Source organism: Fopius arisanus, unplaced genomic scaffold (genome assembly GCF_000806365.1).
Source record: "Fopius arisanus strain USDA-PBARC FA_bdor unplaced genomic scaffold, ASM80636v1 scaffold00101, whole genome shotgun sequence".
Lineage (NCBI taxonomy): Eukaryota > Metazoa > Arthropoda > Insecta > Hymenoptera > Braconidae > Fopius > Fopius arisanus.
The window spans coordinates 279,400-302,433 of record NW_011887840.1 but is presented as its reverse complement, the minus strand read 5'-3'; the positions used below and the strand labels follow the sequence as shown (position 1 = coordinate 302,433).

The following is a 23,034-nucleotide window of genomic DNA, read 5'->3' as shown; positions in this document are numbered from 1 at the left end:
TGCCTCTTCCAGAACTCCCACCACTTCAAATCTCTCCGTATCAACTGCGCGTATTTACCAGCAATTCTATTCTCCCAATCTATACACCTCTCTCGTATGCCTAGCAACTTCTGTACTCTGTTTTTATGTAATGTATGCCATCGATAACAATTATATATGTTTAAAACTGCTTGGTCATAAAATATAATTTCAAATCAGCTTCTTATAACAGGATTGCCCCAACTGTTTTGCACTACCATTATTGCATTTGATTCTATGTATCTATTGAAATCTCATTTGGTATAATTGTCGTCAGCAAGAAATTTGACGTTGATTTTGAATAAAAATATTTTTTCCATTTTCTATTTGATCCGCCCGACGAATAGGCGTAACGTGTGGCTAAACCTCCAGTATATTCATTACACAAAAAAAAATTATCTTCACTCTTACTATGTACAATTCTTCATTCCAAAGAGATATGAAATTAATAAACTTGTGAATTTTTATATCAATATTGAAATTTTCCATTATTTTGTCCTCAATGTGAACTAATCAATAAGAATGAAAATGCTTGTAATGATTCAGGCAAGAATTCCAAAGGCTGCCGATAAAAACAGGGCTGGAAAACCTTAGCTCACCGAAACAGTGACTCGGACCTGATCCAAGCCTGATTCTATCGTTTTATAAAGCTTGATTTAACGATAGGTTTTGAGGCTATCCGCGAGGCTCATTTTAGCCCTGGCTCAGGCTCAGAATCAAGAGGCTAAAACCACTAAGGCTCAGTCGCCCTTCGGCCAGTTCTCAAAAATGGAAAAAAACGGAACTTCAAATTTAGGGAGAATAAATTTCAAAAAGTAGGCTTTTTCCGTCTTCTGGGACCACACCCTTTGCTCACATCTCTCGACCAAGAAATTGAGTTAAGCCTGTGTAAGGCTTGGGGCTGCTTAATTGTCATTAAAAGAAAGAATTACTTGTTTTTGAGTCAATTAATTCATTAGAGTATCATATATATGATTCTTGAAACGAGGTTATGTTATTCGTTAATAACCTTTATTTTACAATATTATTAGATAATAATCTTTCATAGCTATTGCTTTTTTTGCTGAGTTATGCAATATATACTTTCGATGAATACTGCGGAAGTAACAACTGTAACAACATACCGCTCGAAGAGAGTTTACTAGAAAAAAAAATCACAGAAGGGATATTCCTATTCAGTAGTCTAGCTTAGACGTGTAGAAACCATGAGGGGATGCTCATTGATCGGTTGAAAAAACAACGATAAACCCCAATGAGTATTTTATGGGGTAACCTTGTGGCACATAACAATGTGAATCTCATTGTTACCACTCTCAATTATGGGTAAATCATTGTATAGGGCTCAAAACGGGCCACATCCATTCCGTATGGCATTATTCCGTAGACTAGATATTTTGAAATCTCATTGGATTGTGTTTTGAATTGCCTCGGACTTTTCTGTAGCACTGTCATCGCCCCCTATTAGTATGTCAATGCTATTGTGTATTACGTATAAGAGCATACAAAAGTTGTTTGCATACGTCAAACATACTCACTCAATTTCATGAACAATATATATGAATTTATCTGGAGCAAAAAAATACATTATTCTCAAGTATTAGTGTAGCATTCTACAGGTTCATAGAGTTTGTTGTTCTGATTTCAGAAAATCTACCAGTACTCCAAATACTACCGAGCTACAATCATAGTCTGCAAAGTTCACCGACTATTCAGAGTGGATATGTGTCAGGAATAGCTAAACCAATAGCACGACCAACGGCCTATCACCCTCATCATCCACCCCATCCGACACATCAACCGGGACCGCCGGCACAACATCCTTTCCCACCACACGCACATCATACGCTGCAATTGTTGGCTTGTCGTGGACCCTACCTAACAGGTAACTATCATTTCTAAAACACAACAATGTATGGATTCTCGTGATGTGCATAAATTCTTTCTGCTTTTATAATATCAGACGCCGAGCACGCTTGCTTGCGCGCGCGTGAAAATATGTCTTATGTCACAGATTAATAATCTGTAAAATTATACTGTTAAAAAATTATTCCTGAAATTTTATAGAAATAGTTTAGAACACAACACATTCATATGAAATTTCCTGCTTATTACCACTAATAAGTCACCCAGACTCTAAACGTTTCAGGCATTACAAAGGTGGGAAAATCTTGAAGTAAATTTAGATAGTTGACGCTATGTATATGTTCCATAAGAAATTTCATGTATAGGACAGTACACACACACTAATGAAAGGAAATTTCACGTACAGTACAGTGCATACGCGTCAATAAACAATGAAGGATTAGTGAAAATGAGTATAAGTCGTGATCAATGAACAGCGACGAATGAGTGTGACAGATTTTAGGCTTCAATTATCGAGAGTTCCTATTCGATTCGATATAAATGTTGATCTCCCTTTTAGATAGGATTGATACTAATACATTACAAAATTTTCCATCAAGTATCCAATGTCAAAAAAGAAGGAAAATAAGTGATGAGAAATATAGGATATAATAGAATCGCCCGAGTATGCACTTTTATAACCTTGTCACATCGTTGTACCAGTACTAGGTTCAATTTCATGATAGTAATCCCATTTTACTTTTTACTTCTTTTATGTCCACGTTGAATGTGAAATGATTACAAATTGTAACCTCTTCATTTCTATCCACTTGCTTTCTTGAGAATAACTAATATATGAGCTCTAGTTCTCATAATAGCTTTCGAGGGCCCAATTTTTGTTCTGAATTCTGATTTTTTTCGGAGAAAATATGAAATAATCGAAGCCATTGAAATTACGAGAATGGAATTTTCATTTTCGTGTACTTAAAGGTAATTACAATGCTTCCATACTGAGCGTCGTTCGATTCAAACGGCTGCATATTGGGATGTGGTTTTTTGCAGTGGGACTATGGTATTCAAGCCGATGGTGAGGACTGGCTAACCACACAAAAAAAAAACTCGTCCCAACTCTCCGGATAATGCTTTTCCGAAGTAACTTTCAAGTTGGAGAGTTGATACTTCGTACGAATTCTCGGACAAGGAAATGTGAGAAGCCGTACAGAGTAGGGCATATTTTGTCTCAATTAGAAATTTCTATGAGATATATTAAGTGAGGAAATTCCTGATATTTATATTTTTCTATATTATACTGCTTTCTTTATACTCTTTTCTTCAGACAAAGTGAACATGTCACAAAAATGAGATTTAATGACTAGAAATAATAATGCGAAATGATTTATCCCTTGATTATATTTTTTTATACTTCTGAACAACATCGTGGGCGCCGGGGCCTCTAACAATTATGTGATTTGTTTCATAGAGATTTTTATCTTGAGACTTAAATTAAATGGTGGTTTTACTTCTTCTGGTCTTGGAAAGATCATTTTTCAAAGTAATGGATAGATTTTAGCGTAGGCTTTCCTATTTTATTATTTCAAATTTATGGTGAAAACAATTAATTCAGTGAAGCAATGGGCAATTTACTCATTTTTTCTGACTTGTTTTATAGTCCCAATATTGAAGTCCCCAGAACAATAATGTTTTCGAAAATTTTTTGGCAGTTCACACTCCGCGCATGGCTCCACTCCTTTTTATGAAAAGTAGTATTTAGAAGCAAGAAGTACCCACGTACGAAGTGCCAGTCTTCGCGAAATGGGCCAAGTCTGGCATGGAACTGAGCTTGCCAGGCCTGACACACCAGGCTTGGCCGGAGGGATGGCCGTCCCTGGCCGCCAGGGTTTGAGCTTCGGGGGAGGGTCAAGTAACCGAGCCATGCTTGACAGATCTGGCTCAGCCCGGGCTGAAATCTGGCATGCCGAAGCTTGGTAATCGAGCCGCTGTCAACGTTGGCCCGGAGTTTGGTCATCTGATTCCAGCCGGCGATGTGATCTTCTTTTGAGGGTTAGGTCGTAAGGATGAAAATAGAAGTGTAGGGGTGGAACCATACAGGTGACAGTTGAAGATTTAATTTCCGAAATTCCGTAGAAGGAAGTGAGAAGATCATAAAAATAAAATTTTAAGGGTGTAATCGTCGAGATATATTATTAACGTGGTATTGTATGGATTTAAATCATACGTTATCCGATAGTTATAACAAATAAAATATGACGTAAAAAATTCATCATTCACTGTTATATAATAGTGATAATTATTATTATTTTCATTATTCATTATTAAATGAATCTACCGATTTAACTATGTCGAAATCATTTACCATGTCTATCAACTGAATAATAAAATGTGTAAGTAGAAAGATACTGTGGCGGAATTGATGTATACATATAGCCAATTGGACATGGAGACTCTAAGAATTGCCCGATAGATTAGTGGTTAGGAGCGCAGAATTAGTAATCCTTAAGCCGTAGCTTCAAACCCAAGTAGTTGTAATATTTAAAGTTACCAAAATCGGGTTTCTCGCGACAATTGCGTAAGGGTTGCGTAGGTAATTTCTAATTAATGATAAAAATCATCTCTAAAAGTATTATTTTTTTTTAATTCTATTTAAAATTATCATTGATATTGTGGCAGCCATGCCTGTGCCAGTTGCGTGTCGGTTGTGAATTTCGTTCTACCCTTGAACCTGTCGTGAATGTTGTAATGTTGAATTACTTCCATTTCAACTACACATAATATATTATTTTGTGATTGCGAACTAATTAGATCAACCTGACCAACAACTCAAAGTTCGACCCCAGACCTGACCTGATGGTTGAACGAAGACCGGCGCGATCGCGGCTAAGCAATGGTCCCCAAACGTAGTATGGTAGTACGGCCGCCGAGATCGGCTCTGATTCGGCCCATTTTTCTTGTCGGACCTGGAATATTACTCCTCTTTACTACTACCTAATCTAGATCCTATCCAACGACTACTTTGATGTTACAAAAATGTGGAACGCTATAAAAATCTTCCTCTCTTCTAAGTATTTTAATCTTCGTTTTTGCATTTCCTCCGGTGTATTCGTGGAATTTAATAAATGGATTCGTGGAATTTTAATAATTATTCCCGGATATATACATATATTTGAAAAGATTTGTGCGGTTAGAATTCAATTCCGTTGATGAATATTGATTCAAATAATAATATAACGAGATCTACTGTGCACTCCGTGCGCCGAATTCCAGTTTCGATTTCGGATTCGAGTTGACCAATAGGGAATCAGTCTTACGAGTTTCGACTCAGGCGAACTTCATTTACGTATCTCTGCTTTCATGATAAGGATACTAATGAACAAATTGAAGTTAGAGGACTATTTTCCGCTCGCAAATACTTTGCTTGTAAGTTCAATAGGTTTATACATATCCACACAAAAAATGATTGAAGTAAGTATATTTTGAACTTAATTCAGCTATAAACCATACTTGATTCAAGTCTATTTTTTCGTCACTTGGTCCGGCCTAATTTCGCTTTACTAGTATTACTTACCTTCTTCTAAAATTACTTACCGGTCTATGCCTGGTCAGAACTCAGTTAATTGGGCCATGTGACATAAACCGATTTCATATGGCCTGATAAGCATTTTGCCGATAAATTCAATGACAATGTGCGTCTTCACAGTTTATTTAATGCGTATCGGAATGACTTGATCAGTTCTTCATGAGCAGTGCCTGATCAGGCAAACCTAGTGACCTGAAGCACTTTACATTCGAAATGTCCAGCAAAATAATTCCGCATTCGTGCCCCGGTGGAAATTTTACTGGCGATAAATAGCTTAGTACTTATTACAAATGCTTTTCTGAATGATGAATTAAAGTCAGTAAAATTGAATTTGACGTTTCTAATCGTAGATAGGTTCGTGGCATCACATACGAAACATTCCAAGTTTGATACTCCGACAAGTAGACTGCTAAGACCTAAGAATTTAGAGTTGTAGTAAAGTTCGCAGATGCAAAGAGAAAAAGGTATCAGAGCGATGCCAAGTGATGAAACATTAAAGGAAAAAAATCATTCCTAATTCAGTTTGAATGTGAAGCAGCTGATCGCAAACCTCTTGAAGTGCACTGTGAGAAACATTTTCTTCTTGATGCATATTTTATTTTTACTACTCTTATCGGCTGCCGTTTTTGTCTGCCTCGCTTCTCTCACTATTTTCCATGTTTTCTCCTCTTTTTGGAATTAATCATGACCGGAGTTCCTCTACTGCGCCCATTCGGATGGGTGCAGTTGGCAGATATTATGAGGATTTGCGTATGCCCGTCAGTCATATCGGCTGGATAAGAATAGTTAGTTCCTATAATCATACCTCGCACCAGTAGTAATCCGCGGAGTGGCATGGCGAAGCATGCCAAATGCTGTATAATGCGGACGGCCGTAGGATTCGTACACCACTCGTATGAATACGACCGTCGCTGAACCAATTTTCTTTCGAAAAGTACGTGTTGACTTGTACCTGAAAACCCATAATTTAAAATTTGATAAGACAGCATTTTAAATTCAGAAAGAAGACCATTTATCTACTAAACTTTTACTCGTTCTCAAGATTATGGTCCATTTGCTGACATAAGAAAGCAAATTGTCGCACTAAGTTGAAAAGTTTTGGCATTAAAATATATTGTTCCGAATGCGCGAGACCGCATGCGTCCATGGAGAATTAACGCTTTAGCGGTGAAAATCAATAAGAAAATAATTATATTTTCCACAGTAAGTTAACGAGAAATAACAACAGTAATCAACTAACTTCTTTTCATTGGTAAATATAAAATTCGATGTTTCAGTTTTTTTAACTACTACCAATTTTGGTAAGTGTATCGTTTAGCCCCCCCCCCTCTCTCTCTCTTCCTCTCACCCGTAAATTAACGTAATTGAAACACTAATTTCTTTCATATTAACCAAGAGCATTTCCTTCAAAAAGACAAGACAGATCGAAAGAAAGAGTAAGAAAGGGATAATATAGGCGGATAAATAAATACTCTACTGTAGTTCCGTGCAGGTCCCTCAATTGTCCGTGAGATTTCTGAACAACCCCCCCCCCCATTTCCTGCTATTACTATTGACACAACGAGTGAATTATATCACATCCAACAATTTGAATGGCTACGGAAGAGTAGCAGTGGGCATGCCGCTTGTCGGATTAAGTCAGTGATATTAGGTGGTCAGTTGAGGTGTGATGATACTTGTGGTGACTGAGTGATTTGCAGGGGACGAGCATCAAAAACTAACATCTTTCTGGGTGTCCATTATCTTTAGTGTACTAACATGTGATGTCGTTGGGGCCGGCACACCTTCACATTCCCGTCGTGGCCCTGGATAATACAAAGAGCGGGATATACTAACAAACACATCTCCCAGCCTAACTGCTGCCCCAACGAGTAGTTCCCTGATCCTAAAATAAGCACCAGAAATCTATAGACTGCACCACCCAATTTAAAGCATAGTTCAAAGGAGTTAAACTAGATATTTACCTTAGTTTTATTATAATCATAAAGATAGCCATACAGAAAGATTATTCAATTGGCAATTTTTCCTATTTGGCGAGCTACTAGCATAGTGAATTTACCCACACTACGCGTGTTCATTTATTAATTTCCCATGTATCGAGTAATGAATTTACATACACCAATCAATTAATTACCAATATATATTGAATAATTAATTGTCGAGATTTATGAATTATCAAACATTTGATCTATCCATGAAGAAGTTTTATCAATATGGATTTTGTTCATTCATCGATTTTATTCATTAAATTGAACCATCAAAAATTAAGACATTTTGTCGATAATTAGTTAATTAACTTTCGTAATTTTCTTTGTTACTAGTAAGGAATAACAATTGATAATTAATAATACAAAATTACCTGATTTGAATCCATGTATTCGATTTTTAAGGACAAATCGATTATTGAGCCAGAATCGCTTAATTGAAATCGAAGCAAATGACAAAGCTCTTCTATATGGACTTTCCCTTTAAAAGCTTGCTATACGCGCCTTACGAAGCATTTACCCAGGAAATCTGTCATAAAAATCAGCAGATAATCGCATCGCCTTGGGTATTGACTTCAGAATTAAAAAATTATCGAAGCCATAATCGCATCTGATCAAACGATGTACAATATCCGCGGATTATCTTTTAATACATCAGAAGGCTGCATATAAAACATGGAAATATCTAAATAAACTGATTTAACTAGACCTGATTTGATAAATGAGTTTGGTGTCATCAACATATTATCATCGGATTTAAGATAAGTAAAGAATCAATTCACGAACGTAATTTTTTTCTAAGTGTCAGATATTGTTTACTTAACTATTTCCCAGATATCAGTTTCTCAATCCAAGAGGAAACTGATTTGTAAAAAATCTAATTTGTCTCTCAGTGTGTGCTAACGAATTCTGGATCGGTGAAAAATTCCAAGAATCTGATCTAAGCCTTTTTATTAATTTAGAACTTTTTCCTTTTTATTTGGGATTCAAAACCTTTACAAGCCTTGAGTGAATACACCTATCCTGAATTTTTAATAGTTTGTGATGGAGTCCTTATCTCGACGGTTCGGTTAAACTATAAGGAGTAATCTCTTCGCCATTTCCTGCCAATAATAATTCAAGGATATGGTTTATTGATTACAAACGATTTTTCAAAGATCACTGAGTTTGTAGAATCATAAATGCAAAAACATGGCTTATAAAACTGGATATGCGAAAGGTCCTCTTTATTTCTGGGTCAAATTGCTCATACGGAGAGAAACGTCCAAGAAAAATTACTGTGCTGAGCACTAGAATCATATAGTCATTCTTATTAGGCGTAAGTATTCATGTAATATTTCTACCATGACTTTTTCCTCCGTATACAATGCTATCGTTCCCATTGAACATATTATAAAATGCTTTTGTTTTGAGATTCAATTGGAAAGAATGATGTTAGGTCAAATTTTTAATACATTTAGTAGTGGACACGTCGTTGTACGTCACTTTCTGTTGTTTCAAAAGAATCTCAAAAGTTTTAAAGTAAAAAAAGTAGAACTTCAAAAATTTGAAAAATACCCACGAAGCTAACCAATATTATAATATTTGCCGAAATTTTGAACGTTGGGAAAGTTTTATCAATTTTAAAAAAGTTTCGGATAGTAACGCTCATAGCGATTTTCTGTTGCACTTTTTCATGACATTTGCGGATGAACGAGCATGCATATCATGAAAATACTGAGCAACCTCGCTTCTCCTCCTTTCAGACAATTCTTAATATATGTATTCAATCCATTTTATTATAGTTATCAATTGTCAATGTGGTATGCTCTTCTCCCCTTCTCCTTAAGACACATGCTAATTATACCCATCTTCTCATATATCAGCCCCCATTCACGAGCCCCTTCCTATGAAAAATATTTTTCATATGAACCTTTCCTTTTGATTAATTCAGTTACTCAGTAAACATGTCCATATGTGAACCCCCCTCCTCATATTTGAAATTCGCTATATTGGAGCCCGCTGATTTATGTATGCATGTCAGGGGTACATATGCCGTTGACCACGTTCAATGCAATTTTGTAATTTCGTTAATTTTTTTATAATGTGAAAATTTGCGGGAATAAAATAAATGAACACTGAGAACACACTACTTAAAATACGTGATTTACGGGATTTCTGATTACGTACATTACGGGTTTGACAACGTAAATTATGAGTCAAAGCCACGTAAATTACGCCCAGAAAGTCGAAAATTATTGCTTTTGTACCGTAAACTATTTTGTTTGATTGATTGATTGAATTGATTGTTATGTCGTAAGTTATGAGGTCCATCCCGTAAATTATGATTCTGTATCCCTAAATTACGAGGATCCATATCTTGAATTACAAGATTCGACCTCGTGAATTATGCGCTTGGCCCCGTATTTTACGACCCCATACCTGCTATTAACGGGATCGAATCTTGTAGTTCGTAATTTACGAATTCAGCATGGTAATTTACGGGATTGATCTCGTAATGTACGGGTTGTAGGTCTTCAAATTCGGGATCCGACCTAGTAATTGATGCTACCTTTCTCATAATTTACGACATCTCAATCAGATAAAATCTGTGATTGGGATAGTAAATGCAAGAATACATATTAGGAAACATTTTTGGGCACCATCAAATCTTCATGTTTAAGGATATTTTGGGCCATCTGAACATGACTTTCAGTAACTTTTTTTAAACATTTTTCCAAAAGATATTTAAAAATTACAAAAATGTTGAAGTAAGATTCGGCAAATTTGTCAAGTTGAGAAATTTTACGGAAGCTACGGAAGATAGGTTCTTATTTCTCTCACAATTTGCCGTCTTCTATTTCCTTCCCCTTTCAGTAATGTGGCCCAAGTTTTCAAAATTGGCTTCTTAAATTTTTAAAAACTTTTAAATGTTGAAAAGGAGTTACTGAAAGTCGGATTCATCCGTGTGTGACGACGGGATACAGAATTATAGACCGTGAGCAGGTCCTTTAGTCGCCCCAAATTTTTAAGTCTTTCCCCCATCACCACAGCTTTCTTTGTTGACACAATGAATGAGTGATTTATATTCATTTAAATAAAATTGAATAGGAAGCAGGAAGGCAGCGGGCGTACACCGACTGTCTTCAGTTAGCGGTAAGCGGTGGTTCGATAGAGCCCTGAGGTATTAGGATAGTGATTAAGAAATCTGTTTGGGATTGCCGAAATCATTTATCATTTTGGGTGTCCATTGCCTACATTTGTATCAGCACATGTTGTTTTTGGTGCTGTCATCTCCTTGATCTTTGAGGTTTCATATGCTTGATCCACATAGGTGTCAAACGATAACGATTGACACTGTCATGAAACATCTAACACGGAGCTAAGACTAAGTAGTTGGGGTTAGTCGACTGAATAATCACCGAAATTTCATTCTAAATATACTTTTGTCTGGTAAGCATATAAATGAAATTTAGTAGGAACTTGCAGTATGACTCAGCTATGCATTCATGGCACGGGTTCGTTCTTTTGATATCTCTAAAAAAACGCTTCAGAATAACCGGTGTATATGGAATTGATATAGGTCACTTGCTCAAAGGTGCTTTATACCTACAAAAGATACTAAGAATGCTTTACAAAATTATATGTTGATTTTATACATGGCAATGCGGACTTTTAGCAATATAGGGGCAATATATAAGCGTTGGTATGTATAACTTATGATGAATTAATGCAGCATTAATGCATAATATAGTGCATACTTTTCCGTCAACTGAGCATGATCATTGTCATTTTCTTACGCACAAGCGGCGCAGTAGCATATCCTTTCAGCAAAAATCGGCCCAAAGAAACCGCTATATCTTTTTTTAATCGGAATTCTACCGTATATTCAATTGGAACTGTTGAATGTGAATTTATATACTTACATTTATATTTTAACGTTATTTATTTTAATATGCAACTAGCTATTGCCCGCAAACGTTTAGCTATGTGAATAGGCTTTACCAATATGGCATTATGTATTAACTATGCATAGCAGTGCATGTTTTTCACTCAATTTCACAATATGTTATCAGGTATTATCATGCAAAGGTTATACATTAATATTCCAACTTCTTGCATAGAGTCCTTGTACCGAAAGATGGAACTAAAACTTGCATAAAATATTCTTATGGTTTTTTTCAGTGTAAATCCAAACTATTCTCAAACTGTGCCTTTTCCCATGATTTCTCTTATACTGCTTACAGAACATTTTGTGCTCATTAGGAATTTTTCATTGTTTGGTGCATAGAACGCGTAAGTAAGAAAATAATCTTCATAAAAATTTATTACTAAAATTTTTGAATTCAACGTAGGTGAAAAATAATATTCATAGTAGATATATTAGCCATTGCAACGCCCTTCGATTTTTATACGCCAAGCTTTCCAATGAGAGAAATATTATTTTTGGCTAATTTTTTAAAAATCCCTTTTGATATGGACCATAGCAGTACAGGATCATATTCGCCATTCATTGATTTTTGCGATGCAACATTTTTGTGAATAATTTTCACATGGTAAAATATATAAAATCTTTACTTTATTTCTTTCATTATTCTATGAATATTCCGGTGTGAATATACCAAAATTTAACTGAGGAAACCCGAAATTAGAGTACATTCAAATTACAAAGCTGTCTATGCCAGTATATGGTCCTCTATTAATATGTTACGATACCAATTTTTACAAAGTTTTGTTTTTCTGTGCATTTTTACGTTGTAGGTGAACTTTCCCAAACCTGCAAGTAATGATTCCAAATAAAGTGAAAGGAAATAATCGTTACGCCATTGCGGCCGATAGAACGCATTTCTAACCTCTCGTTTCGTTCGGGTAGAAACGCATTTCCGTGTACAATAACATAAAATAGCATCATTGCGACGGTCAACAAAATGATTTTGACTCATGCGCTTTATAATCCTGGCCTTCGCCTTCTACAATTCGTCATTCCGCATTCATCAGCTTCACTTTTTCCATCTTAGGCGTAGAAAATACAATTTAGCTGATGGTTTTTGTTTCATTGTTCCATCACTTAACGGCAAATATTGGTCCATAATTTTTCTTTGTGGTATCAAATAATTAATGCTACACTGAGACAAAAAAATGGTTGTTCGAAGGATTCATTTTCTTAAGAGGAGTTGGTATTTTCATTCAAATCTTATTTTTGAACCGAGCAGGAGATGTCGATTAGGTGTTAATCATGGTAATGATGTAGCGTTAGAGAATGGTTACGTTGGCTATCACCTTCAATTAACTCTCTCTAGGATATTTCCGGGTTGTTGGGATGGGGTTCTTCACTGCTATGGAATTAGTTTCGAGTCGAAGGCGAGAACTGACCAACCACATGTGTGAAGAAAACCCCATCCAAAAGCCCGAACAATATTTTTCTGTAGTGATTTTCAAGTTTTTTCCACATTTCTGTGACTTCAAAGGAGTCGTTGAATAGGATTGGGATTGGGTGGGAAGGCGAACAGGATAATGCTCGATATAATTGTTACAAACAAAATTACTGAAAAAATGGATAGTCCAGACCGGGGTTTGCCAAAAGAAAAATCGTGAAAAGCAGTACGTACAAATAATTATCGATATTGAAGGAAATTAATAATAATCAGTGGAATATATCCGAGGACATATTCGACAAAATCATCCTCTAAGGGGATGTGATGATTATTATCACGACCTTTTTGAAATTGCCAAGAAAAATGACTTGATAAAGACAAATCGACTCTGAACAAATGGGTCCTTGACCAGAATTTTTTTTCTCCGGGTACACCTTACCTCAGATAACATCGCTCCGCCTATAAAACCGCGCGTTATCAAATAAACAAACATTTCCATGAATCATACAAGATATAAAAACACTAATAATCGTACTATTTTCATTGCTACGAAAATTATGTACCATTGCATTCTTTTATAGGTGGTACGCAATTTGAATAGAGTGTCAGAGCTTGGCGTGGCCGCTGCTATAACCATCAGTGAGAATTTTATAATTTCAAAGCAGTCCTTATAAGTCTCTAGCCCATCTAAGTTGAAAGAACTCGAGGATTATCATGATTAGATGCAGATATCAAAGAAATGATAAGGAACAGAAATACTAAAAATCGGAGGGATAAAAAAAACCATGTCTCTACTAGAAACATTAAACGATACTTCTGTACTACACCAATCTTGCACATAATTGTATTTCCATGCGATAATGTATTACATAACACTTGATTATCGGTTATCTTGTTGTGGAGGTAGGAGAGTTACAGAATATGGCATAATGCAGGCGCCACTGTACGAGACATGGAGTGCATATCAAGTGCAGTGTGAAAGCAAAACCCCTTTCTCTGAATATATCCCTCCATCGCGTTCGCTTGGTGCTATTCGCGTTCTGCGTATTATGTAGGCGTGGTGCAGGGAATGGAGTACGAGCAGCGGCCCGCGATTCTCGCCTCTTACTCTATCTCTATACACAAGGGAAAATTTCATGACAGTGGTGGCATGCAACAAGTGTACGCCTGAAAATTCCATATAGAGGGGAAGTAGATAATATTCTCATGCTCAGCTTGGCAATATTTGTATTCGTCGAGTATATACAAACATTCTCCCCAACTTTTTTCTACTCATTGATATTTTTATTTCATACATCTGGCAGCATGGTTCGTGAATATTTATAAATTCCTACACGCGCGAACATTTGTTATTATTACTTAATTCAGTTATTTTATCTCCGAGAAAAATGTGAGCAGAATTCATCAGTTTTTTTTAATAAAGAAATATCACTTATAGTTCTGCCGTATTTTTTTATTTGGCCTGTAAATTTCGTGGTATCGTATCGTAGTAAACATACATTTCACACCGATATATTTTGAAACTAGAAAACTGATGTTGAATTTCATTTTTAATTCAAGTTTCACAAGCTGTTGATTGTCATTGACATTGTCATTTTCTTAAAGAATGTGTGGTATGACTCTGCTTTGGATATTTTGTAGAATTTCTGGAAAAAAACCCTTTTTTGACCAGCACTTTTCCATCAATATCTACACGGAGAAAAGAGTCATATAAAGAGTCGGGAGACCTATACGAATATTCACACTTAACACGAATGGCTATAATTGAAGAAGCCGTGCTCGTTATAGTAATTATATTTAGATGCTGTAGTAATGCTTACTATACGGCATGATAAGACTCAATGGTAATAGCTTTGATCGATATAGTAAAAAATCCCGTAGTTGGCTGGTACAACTTACCATAGGTATATGGAGACGATTTTGAGACGTTTTTTGATAATTGTTGATGATGAAAGGGTTGGAATAATGAACTATAAATCAGGAATTTTCACTCATACTTGGTATTATTGTGAAGCATTCTGGACAAGGTAAATCATAAGTGAAGTATATAATTGTCACATCAATGAATATTACCATTCTTTTATCGAGATTCATAAAAAGAAGTTCTTGATAATTGTCGTTAATGTATACGGGTCACCAGGTACGAAGGAACGATGGGATAAGGATTCGATCAGACTTGATTCAACATGGACCAATGTTGATTAAGCCTGGGCACTGACGATTGGAACAATCTATGATGAATATTGAAAAATGACTAAGTGTCCGAGGCTGGATACTCCAGCCTCGATCGGGCCTTGACTTACGAGCCTCAATCGAACGTTTGTTCTACGATTGGATACAAGCCTACACCGTAAATCTGTACCGAATATTTGTCATCAAGACTCGATCAATTCTTAATTAAAAACGAATTATATTCATGAAGGCTTCGCTTTATTTTCATCTTTTTGTATCTTTCGACGAACTATAACAGACTGCGTATAATTAACTTAAAAAAAAACTCAGTGCATTATAAAATTATCAATGTAAGTATAACAATAATAACTGCGCTATAACTATCGCTCCTCTATGGCCCTCCTCTCTCTTCCTTGTCTATTCTTCTTCGAGATAAAAGTTATTTCTGTTTTCCCCCAGCCTGGGATAGGTGATTCCCAATGTACGAACTGATATCCATCGTAATCGAGGGAAATTTTCTCAACAGAAAATCTGTAATCAAGAAAATTTACATTGAAATTTCCCATTGTACACAGACACGAAGGACATAAATCGTTTTTTTCTCACCTCTCAGGCACTCATAATTGCAGGTCTTGACGAAGGGTTTTTTCTGGCTGTTTTCCCTGACCACTGTAAAATTTCTGAACATCTTTATGGAGCATATTGTTAATGCATTTCCTCACACAATCATTCCATGTATCTTTCGAACCAACCCATCCTCGAAACGAACTCACCTGAAAAATTCAAGACTCACATTTTTCTCTAACAACAAAAAAAACATTGCCTCCCTTTTTATCTTATAATGAAGAATTGTAATTAGTGGTGAGTTATAATAATTATCAATGCTTTTTTTCTCCTTAATTCGTAGACGATAACGATCTCTCGAAAGTTAAGAAATCTTCGTGAGTTTGAATTGGGAAGGTAGCCTTGAATATCTCAGACATGAGTTGTCGCCCTGATAAATCATTACCGCCTCGATCTTCGGAATTTGTCGCGAAAACGATTTCATTCACAATTTTGAATGTTTTGTTTAAGTCCTAGAGGATGCTCCTCTTCGAGTTTTTTATTTTTTTCAGAAGTCTTTCGTTGTCCATTTCGCGTTGGAGATCAATATAACGGATTAAGTCTTGTGTCTGGGGATCCATACGCCTGAAAATCTCCTTCATCTCCTTGGATTTATAGTTCAGTGACGATTTCTCAGATTTGGTGGGAGAGTTTTTGGAACGGTAATCTGCGTAAAAACAAATTAAAAAATGTTTGAATTAAAGTTCAATCTTAATTAATTAATGAGGATTATGTGAATCTGCCGAAAAAAATATTCAGTGTGCGATAAAATCATCACTCAGGAAATAATACATACCTGCACTCGGCTCATCCTCTCGATGTCTTCCATCACGCACTCCAGGTCGACGTGATTGATCATGAGATCTGTTCGATCTCTCTTATCTTTTGTGGATGTGATCTCTACGAGGAGTGGAGCCATTTTTCTGCGATATCTCGTCGTGGTTTTCGGGTAAGTTGGCATCCTCAGAAATCTGTCTCCTAAAATTTTGGCATCTCTTGCCACGATATGTACCTCGGCGTTGCTGAATTTCCAGCCCAGACAGACTGTCGGTTCTACGTTCTCGTGAGAATTCCCTCTCGAGAAGTCTTCGCCTTCCCATGACACTTGTATCTTTCAGCTCTTTACCTAGAAAAGAGAATGATTGTTCCAAAAAATTCGAAATGAAAGTACACCAATCCAGAATCAATTATATACTTTTACTTACACCCAGCAGCTGAGATGATAACCTTGCAGGCGTTCTCTCCTCGTCGATTCGGCTTCCTTTCTGCGAGTGGCGTGGGAGAGTAGTCTGTCGCATAATTCTACTCTTTGGCAGACCGGCCTTCTTGATAGATGTGTGTTGTTCAGTCTCTTGGCAGGCATCATCAAACTTGTTAGGATCGAATAAATGATTCTCCTGAAGATACCCCCAATTTTTATCTAAAAAAAATGTGTTTCTGATGAAAATTATCAAGCAAGAAGGGGTTTACTAGTATCAAGAGAACTGCTAATGATAGCAGAAAAAAATGGTTCAAAAATGGACGTATTAATATTCATTGAATTGAATGCTCCAGTTTTTTTTGCGATTCATGTATCTCAAGTGGGTGAAGTCTTTGGACGAGTCAATTGAGTTGGAGGAGTAGCACCGTACATGGACGCATATCTCACTGGAACGCTATCGCTCTTCGGTGGTGAAGTAGAACATACATCATCGCGATTTTTACGCTGTGAGCCTCGTGCTATCCAGTCTTCATCTGTAAAAAGAATTAATCAGTGAAAAAATATTGCAAACTTTTTTTTCTTCAAATTATTTGAAAATTCTCTTGAGGCTGGATAAGAATCTCGTATAGTTATCAAATAGAATGAACTTTCAATCTATTCGCCATCTGATCGATTCTCGTTCTCCTCATCTTCACGCACCGGGCAGTATTTAAACAATGCTGCCATGAGTATACGTTTGGCATTGCCTTTCGATATTGTTCTGATCTAATCACGTCCATAACTATCTGAATCAGAAGACTTTAAGTTCGTTTCTTGTTGATATGAATGCTCCAGACGCCTCATTCCCTGCTCGTAGCTCTCTATTCGTGAACATACGGCCTGCAATTCCTCTCATTAGTTATATGTGGGAAGGGCCAAAAACAAATCCAAATTGGGGGATATTTTACCTGCTTCCTCGATTATTGTAACGTTCGAGTACTTGATCCAATTCTGTTCCTTTGAGAGAAAATCATCGAGCTTTGGTCAATCTTTCTTAAGTGCATAAAAACACGAAATGTCATCCTTCTCAAATGTAAGCCAGGAGAAGCAAACCAAATCGACTGAATTTTTTCCTTTTTTGGATTCATTTTCAAAACGTATATTATAGTAGGGAGCAGGCCCAGCTTTGTTCTTTGGTGGCATCTTTTTCAAACTGACTTCAACGTCGGGAAGAGGAAATCTACGATAGGAAATGGATATCCAAATGAAACACTATCTACACTATCGCACACGTGCACATAACTCTGGTACTCGAGTAAACTCATCACTAAATTTGCGCATAAATGGGTTATCATCACACGAACGATTAGAATATTTTTATCATCTTTTCGGCTCGAAATTAACTACAATTATTTTTTCCAACATTATTTATTCCAACATATTGATAACCAATGATTATTTAATTTTTCTTGTAGAACTAATTATCACGTTAGCAATGATCTCCCAAAACCATAAAAAAATGTGAGTACGATTTCGATTCACGTGTTATGAATCATAACAATTGAGAACGCATCAGGAATAACTGGCGTCTGTCTCGACAGCGCATCGATCGGTGTGGCTCGATCACAACAATTTTTCCTGGTGCTATATTTTTGCCAACTGCTTCATTAGAATATATCTTGGAGTTAAAATTAAGGAACAAACACATGTATTTCACCTTTTGATCGATAAATTTCTACTCTTTTATATCCAAGAACCCGGACTCTAGGGTAAGACTTACCAAGCGTGGCCTAGTCGTAGGTTGCGGTCACCATCTTGCTAGCAGCGCCACGACTATGTCCCTTTGAGTAATTAGTATTCGTAGTTGAGGGTGATAAATTTTTTTTTAATTCAGAAGTAATAAATTATGAGAAATGATTAATAACAATTAGTATTCACTACTTACTCGGACGCCGGATGATTCGGATGAATCCATTGGGATAAACGATACATCTTACGAAGGCTCTTGCTGGACTATCTCCAATTATTGCAGCTACCTGGAATTTATACAATCTCTCCTGCAGTGTTACAACCTCAATTGTCAGTTTTCCTGGTTTCTCCACGAAATCCTCTAAGTATAGATCTATATCAGCTAGGTTGGACCTTCCATAGAAAAGAGAAGCCGTGAAGGGTGGGCACACGTAATCTTTGTCAAAAAAATTGACTACTATTGGCGACACTGAACCTTGTGTATTGGAGTAGAGTGTCATGCCATCAATATGAACCAATACTTTGATTTCGGATTCGTCGTATACTTCTGGTTGGATACTTTGCTGCAAGCCATTTTTTATTCCTAAATAAATGTAGTTCGCAATTTCCCCTGATTTTCCAGCCATAGGGAGACTTCTGATTGCACGAGAAAATCCCAGAAGTGCTGCTGCCGTTGACGGTAGCTCCAAAAAACCAGCTTTTTTTAATTTTTTCAAGAAATTGGTAACAACACATATTTTCATGTTCGTCATATTCTCGATGGACCACTCTTTCAAGATATTCTCCATAGTTAATCTCGTCTCACTAGCTGGAACATCTTGCAATGGACTCTTTATTACTGGAGATGTAGACTTCACACTCCCATCCGAAGGAGAATAAGAACAGAATTCATCGAAATCCAATGACTCGTAAAAATGAATACTCTGTGCAGGCCTAATCAAGGTCTCCAATGCACTTGTACCAACTTCTTGACTGCCATCGCGGGATAGCTGGCGTTCTCCACAGCCTTCAATAAGAACAGTAGAATCTGGAACTACATCCTGGTGCCTGGTAACGCCAAAATGTTCACATTGATAATTGTCTCCATCAGCAGTGGCAGCCTCCCTACATCCCCCTCGGTCAGCGCTGTCTCCATCCTCTTTATCACTCAATTCCTTTTGTGCTCGCAGGAATGCCATTTTCCTCTGTCTGTATGTTGAATTTTTTTTCATTCTAGACGTGGTGAAAATTGGACACGATTTTCCACTTATTCTTCTTCAACGTTTCACTTTTACATTCGAGGTTAGCCTATACATGATGGAGCGGGAGTGACCACGCGACACTCCACTATATTCGCACCACGATAGATGATATTTTGAGCCGATATTACTGACAAAATTTGTATGAAAATTTGATGATAATAAGCAATTTCAATATTTTGCTGAGTTACGAAATACATAATTTTATTGGATAATGCAAGTCTTACGAATAAATCAGTAGAGATAAATAATTAATTTTCATATAACGGAATAAACTATTTCATTTAATTGTACAATTGTTTTAATACACTCCGGTCTTTTTATTTTATGACAAAAAAAAATTACTTTATCCGAATCTTCCAATCTTGATCAGCCATACTATAGGAACCTTTGATCAAGGTTGGAAGGAACATGGACAGCCCCCGCTCAAATCACGCCATGTCTCCACGGTGGAAATAACCTTCATTCTAGTCTTGATCATCCAGTCTCGATCTCCAGCGTTGAACCAACGCTATTTCTATCGTCAAAGTGGATCTTCCCCACCTGGGGATGTACACACAAATTACATCGAACAGCGTCGAATCTCCAGATTTCATAGCATTCAAGGTTGTTTGCAAGAAAAATACCGTAATTAACATTTTATTTTTGTCTCATCCATCGTTAATCGTCGAGTTCTCCAATACATTTGGCACGACAACGGAAAGAGGTAGTTTGTTCAGAAATCATACCCACTGTATAATATGCTGTCAACATTTCAATTAATTCAGAAGTTTACTGTCATTTATACATGTCTATTCCCATTTAGAATTCTATTGAAGTGTTATCGAATGAATCCCTTCCACAAATTTCGCCAAAATTGATTCCGGCATCCGTTTTTTAATACCAGTGTAATTTCGGGCCAATCAATTTTATTCAAGATACCTCACCAGTACCATTTCTAATGTTTTTTCATATGAATACTAAAATATTGGTGGTTTCCGCAAGAACAACCACTAAAATGAAATGCAACCGTTTTCAGCTGGACAATGGTTATCACTCCCTCACAGTGTAGAGATGCATGAATGATTATCGACAGAGTGGTTATATAATTCAACAGATATGAATGTGAATTGTGGGGTAACTTCCGACATTTATTAATTTCAGCAAACTTAGTGTTGTACTCCAGGTAGGAATTACCCGTCCTTACGAAATAGACCAAGCCTGCCACAAGCCTGGTTCTGAGGTTGCCAGGCCTCGGCCTCCGTGTTTCGGCCAAAGTTTGGCCGAAGCGGGGAACCGGTAACTGACAGGTCTGCCCCAAGGTTCAGCCAAGCGTCGGTAGCCGATTAAAATGACGATAATAATATGATAATAATAATATAAGCTAATAATGATAATAATTAATAATAATTATTAAAAAATACGAATAAATTGAAATAATAATGGATATTGAATGAATATAAATAAACTTAAAAATAAACAATATAAATATAATAATCATGTAAAAGCATAGGCAGTGACATTTATTTCGACAATTTTTATTTCGAACTATATCAATGTCTCGTCGATCGGTTCTAGGGTTAGTATGCGAAGGGTTCCGAGTTCGAATCCAACCATAGGCGGAATATTTTAAGTTAAAAAGTCGGTTTTTCAAGCGTCGTTGAGTACGGATTTATGAGCGTAATAACTACTTTTGTTTTCTATCATTTTCAATAGCAATTATCAACCCGGCTGCCATCGGTTTGAACGCAATTCGTCATATGAGGTTATGGATGCATTTGACCACCTCTGCTTTAACTATTCATAATTAATTTAATTGAATATCGAATATTTATCAGTTAGCCAATATTGGTACTTGCGAATAAGCTTTGGTCTAATTATGGGCCAAAATTACAACCTATATTGGGCCCAACAGGATCCCAATGCTTGGCCTATCAGTCTCTGCCATTATCGGCCCAGCGTTGTCATCCAAACGTTGGATCAATTATCAGGCATGAACCAATGCTCGACCACTACTAAAACCCAACTTGGGCTTCATCTCGATACGTTGACCCATACGGACACTATGACGTTTCTAAAACGTCAAAATGAATGTAAAATTTATGTCACGCTAGACTCGCTGTTTTTATTTAAAGCGTTTTTTCAGCAGCTCAACTAATGATACACAATGGGCGTGCAGTAACATTCGGAAGCTAGGAAAATTTACTGTCATATGACACTACACTCATTCCCCTATTTGTACGATGTTCCGATTCCTCATAACGTCTCACAGCGCTCGATTATTTTTATTGAGGTCATATTTTCAAACTCTCATCACCCGATATATTGCGCATATCATTCGAAAGGTGACTTGTATAAGTTTTCAAATGATGATACATTCGTTTTATTGCTGTACTTGGTTTTCGAACTATGAACGCTCAATTATTAAAAAGTCCGTTTCTTCTTCTTCTAACGTGATATCTTTAGCTCTCAAGTTATTGTTCAATTTTTGTACCATCGAACACCCTCAACTTATATTTTTGTGCATATCGGTTGGGTGTGGAATATCATGTCACATTCCCGCTTTTTTGTTGTTGTTCCATCGATTTTAGCATATTGCATCCTCAATCTTATAATACGGGTGTAATATACTGAAATGCTTCGCAATTTTCGGTTCGGAAACAACATTTTTTTTATTATTCCAAAAATTCAATTTTTGATATGTAAACATTTCTCATTGGTATTTTTCGTCTATTATACACTTGCAGGCCTTCACGATTTGTTCCCTTCCCACCCCTCAAATCCCTGTACCGCTGTTGAAGGGATGGAAACACCTCATTTGGGGGAAAAAACTTGCCCTGGCACAGTCGTCCTTTTGACAGCACTACTGCTCGGCGGTAAACCTGTGAGATTAGAGCGCTATAAATTTTGACCGCTGGCACCAGCAGTATGTATGGTTATCGTTATGGTTAAAAATACGGATAGGCATTTGCTGCCCTCTTGTCACCGAACCCCTACTGGGCTATTGTGGCTCCGTTGTCCTTCTGATCCCTATAATTCTAGGCCAGCTTTTCTCACCAGTTTTAGTAGATTCCCGGCGTCTAGATCCGCTACATAGCTGATGGTAGGGAAGGCGGTTCCCCAGCAATTTAGCCTTGTTGTGGCCAGTGCAGGGCAGCTACAAAGTATGTGCAGGCTGTCCTCGTCTGCCTCAAGGCATAGTCTGCATCGGGCATCGCTTTCGATACCCATGTTTTTGCAGTGTGTCTTAAACCTACCATGTCCAGTGAGGAGCCTGATTGTGGTGCTCAGTTCCTCTTTTTTCATGTTGAGTAGTTTT

At 36.8% G+C, this 23,034-nt stretch overlaps 1 protein-coding gene and 1 long non-coding RNA gene across 3 annotated transcripts in view; one reads left to right on the top strand and one right to left on the bottom strand.

The window, feature by feature from the left end:
* LOC105271098 (homeobox protein DBX1-B) overlaps positions 1 to 23,034 on the top strand; it is a 352,648-nt gene that overhangs the window by 62,121 nt on the left and 267,493 nt on the right. For both annotated transcript variants that reach the window (XM_011312432.1, XM_011312431.1), the window contains exon 2: positions 1,664 to 1,900. Coding sequence is in view for 1 of the 2 variants with exons in the window: in XM_011312431.1 (XP_011310733.1) it covers positions 1,664 to 1,900 (237 nt within the window). In the remaining variant the exon portion in view is untranslated. The remainder of the gene's footprint in view (positions 1 to 1,663; positions 1,901 to 23,034) is intronic.
* On the bottom strand, positions 15,292 to 16,453 carry LOC105271097 (uncharacterized). The gene is made up of 3 exons (XR_892618.1): positions 16,366 to 16,453; positions 15,573 to 16,236; positions 15,292 to 15,497 (listed from the first exon to the last, which is right to left on the bottom strand). It is a non-coding gene; the product is annotated as an uncharacterized lncRNA (long non-coding RNA).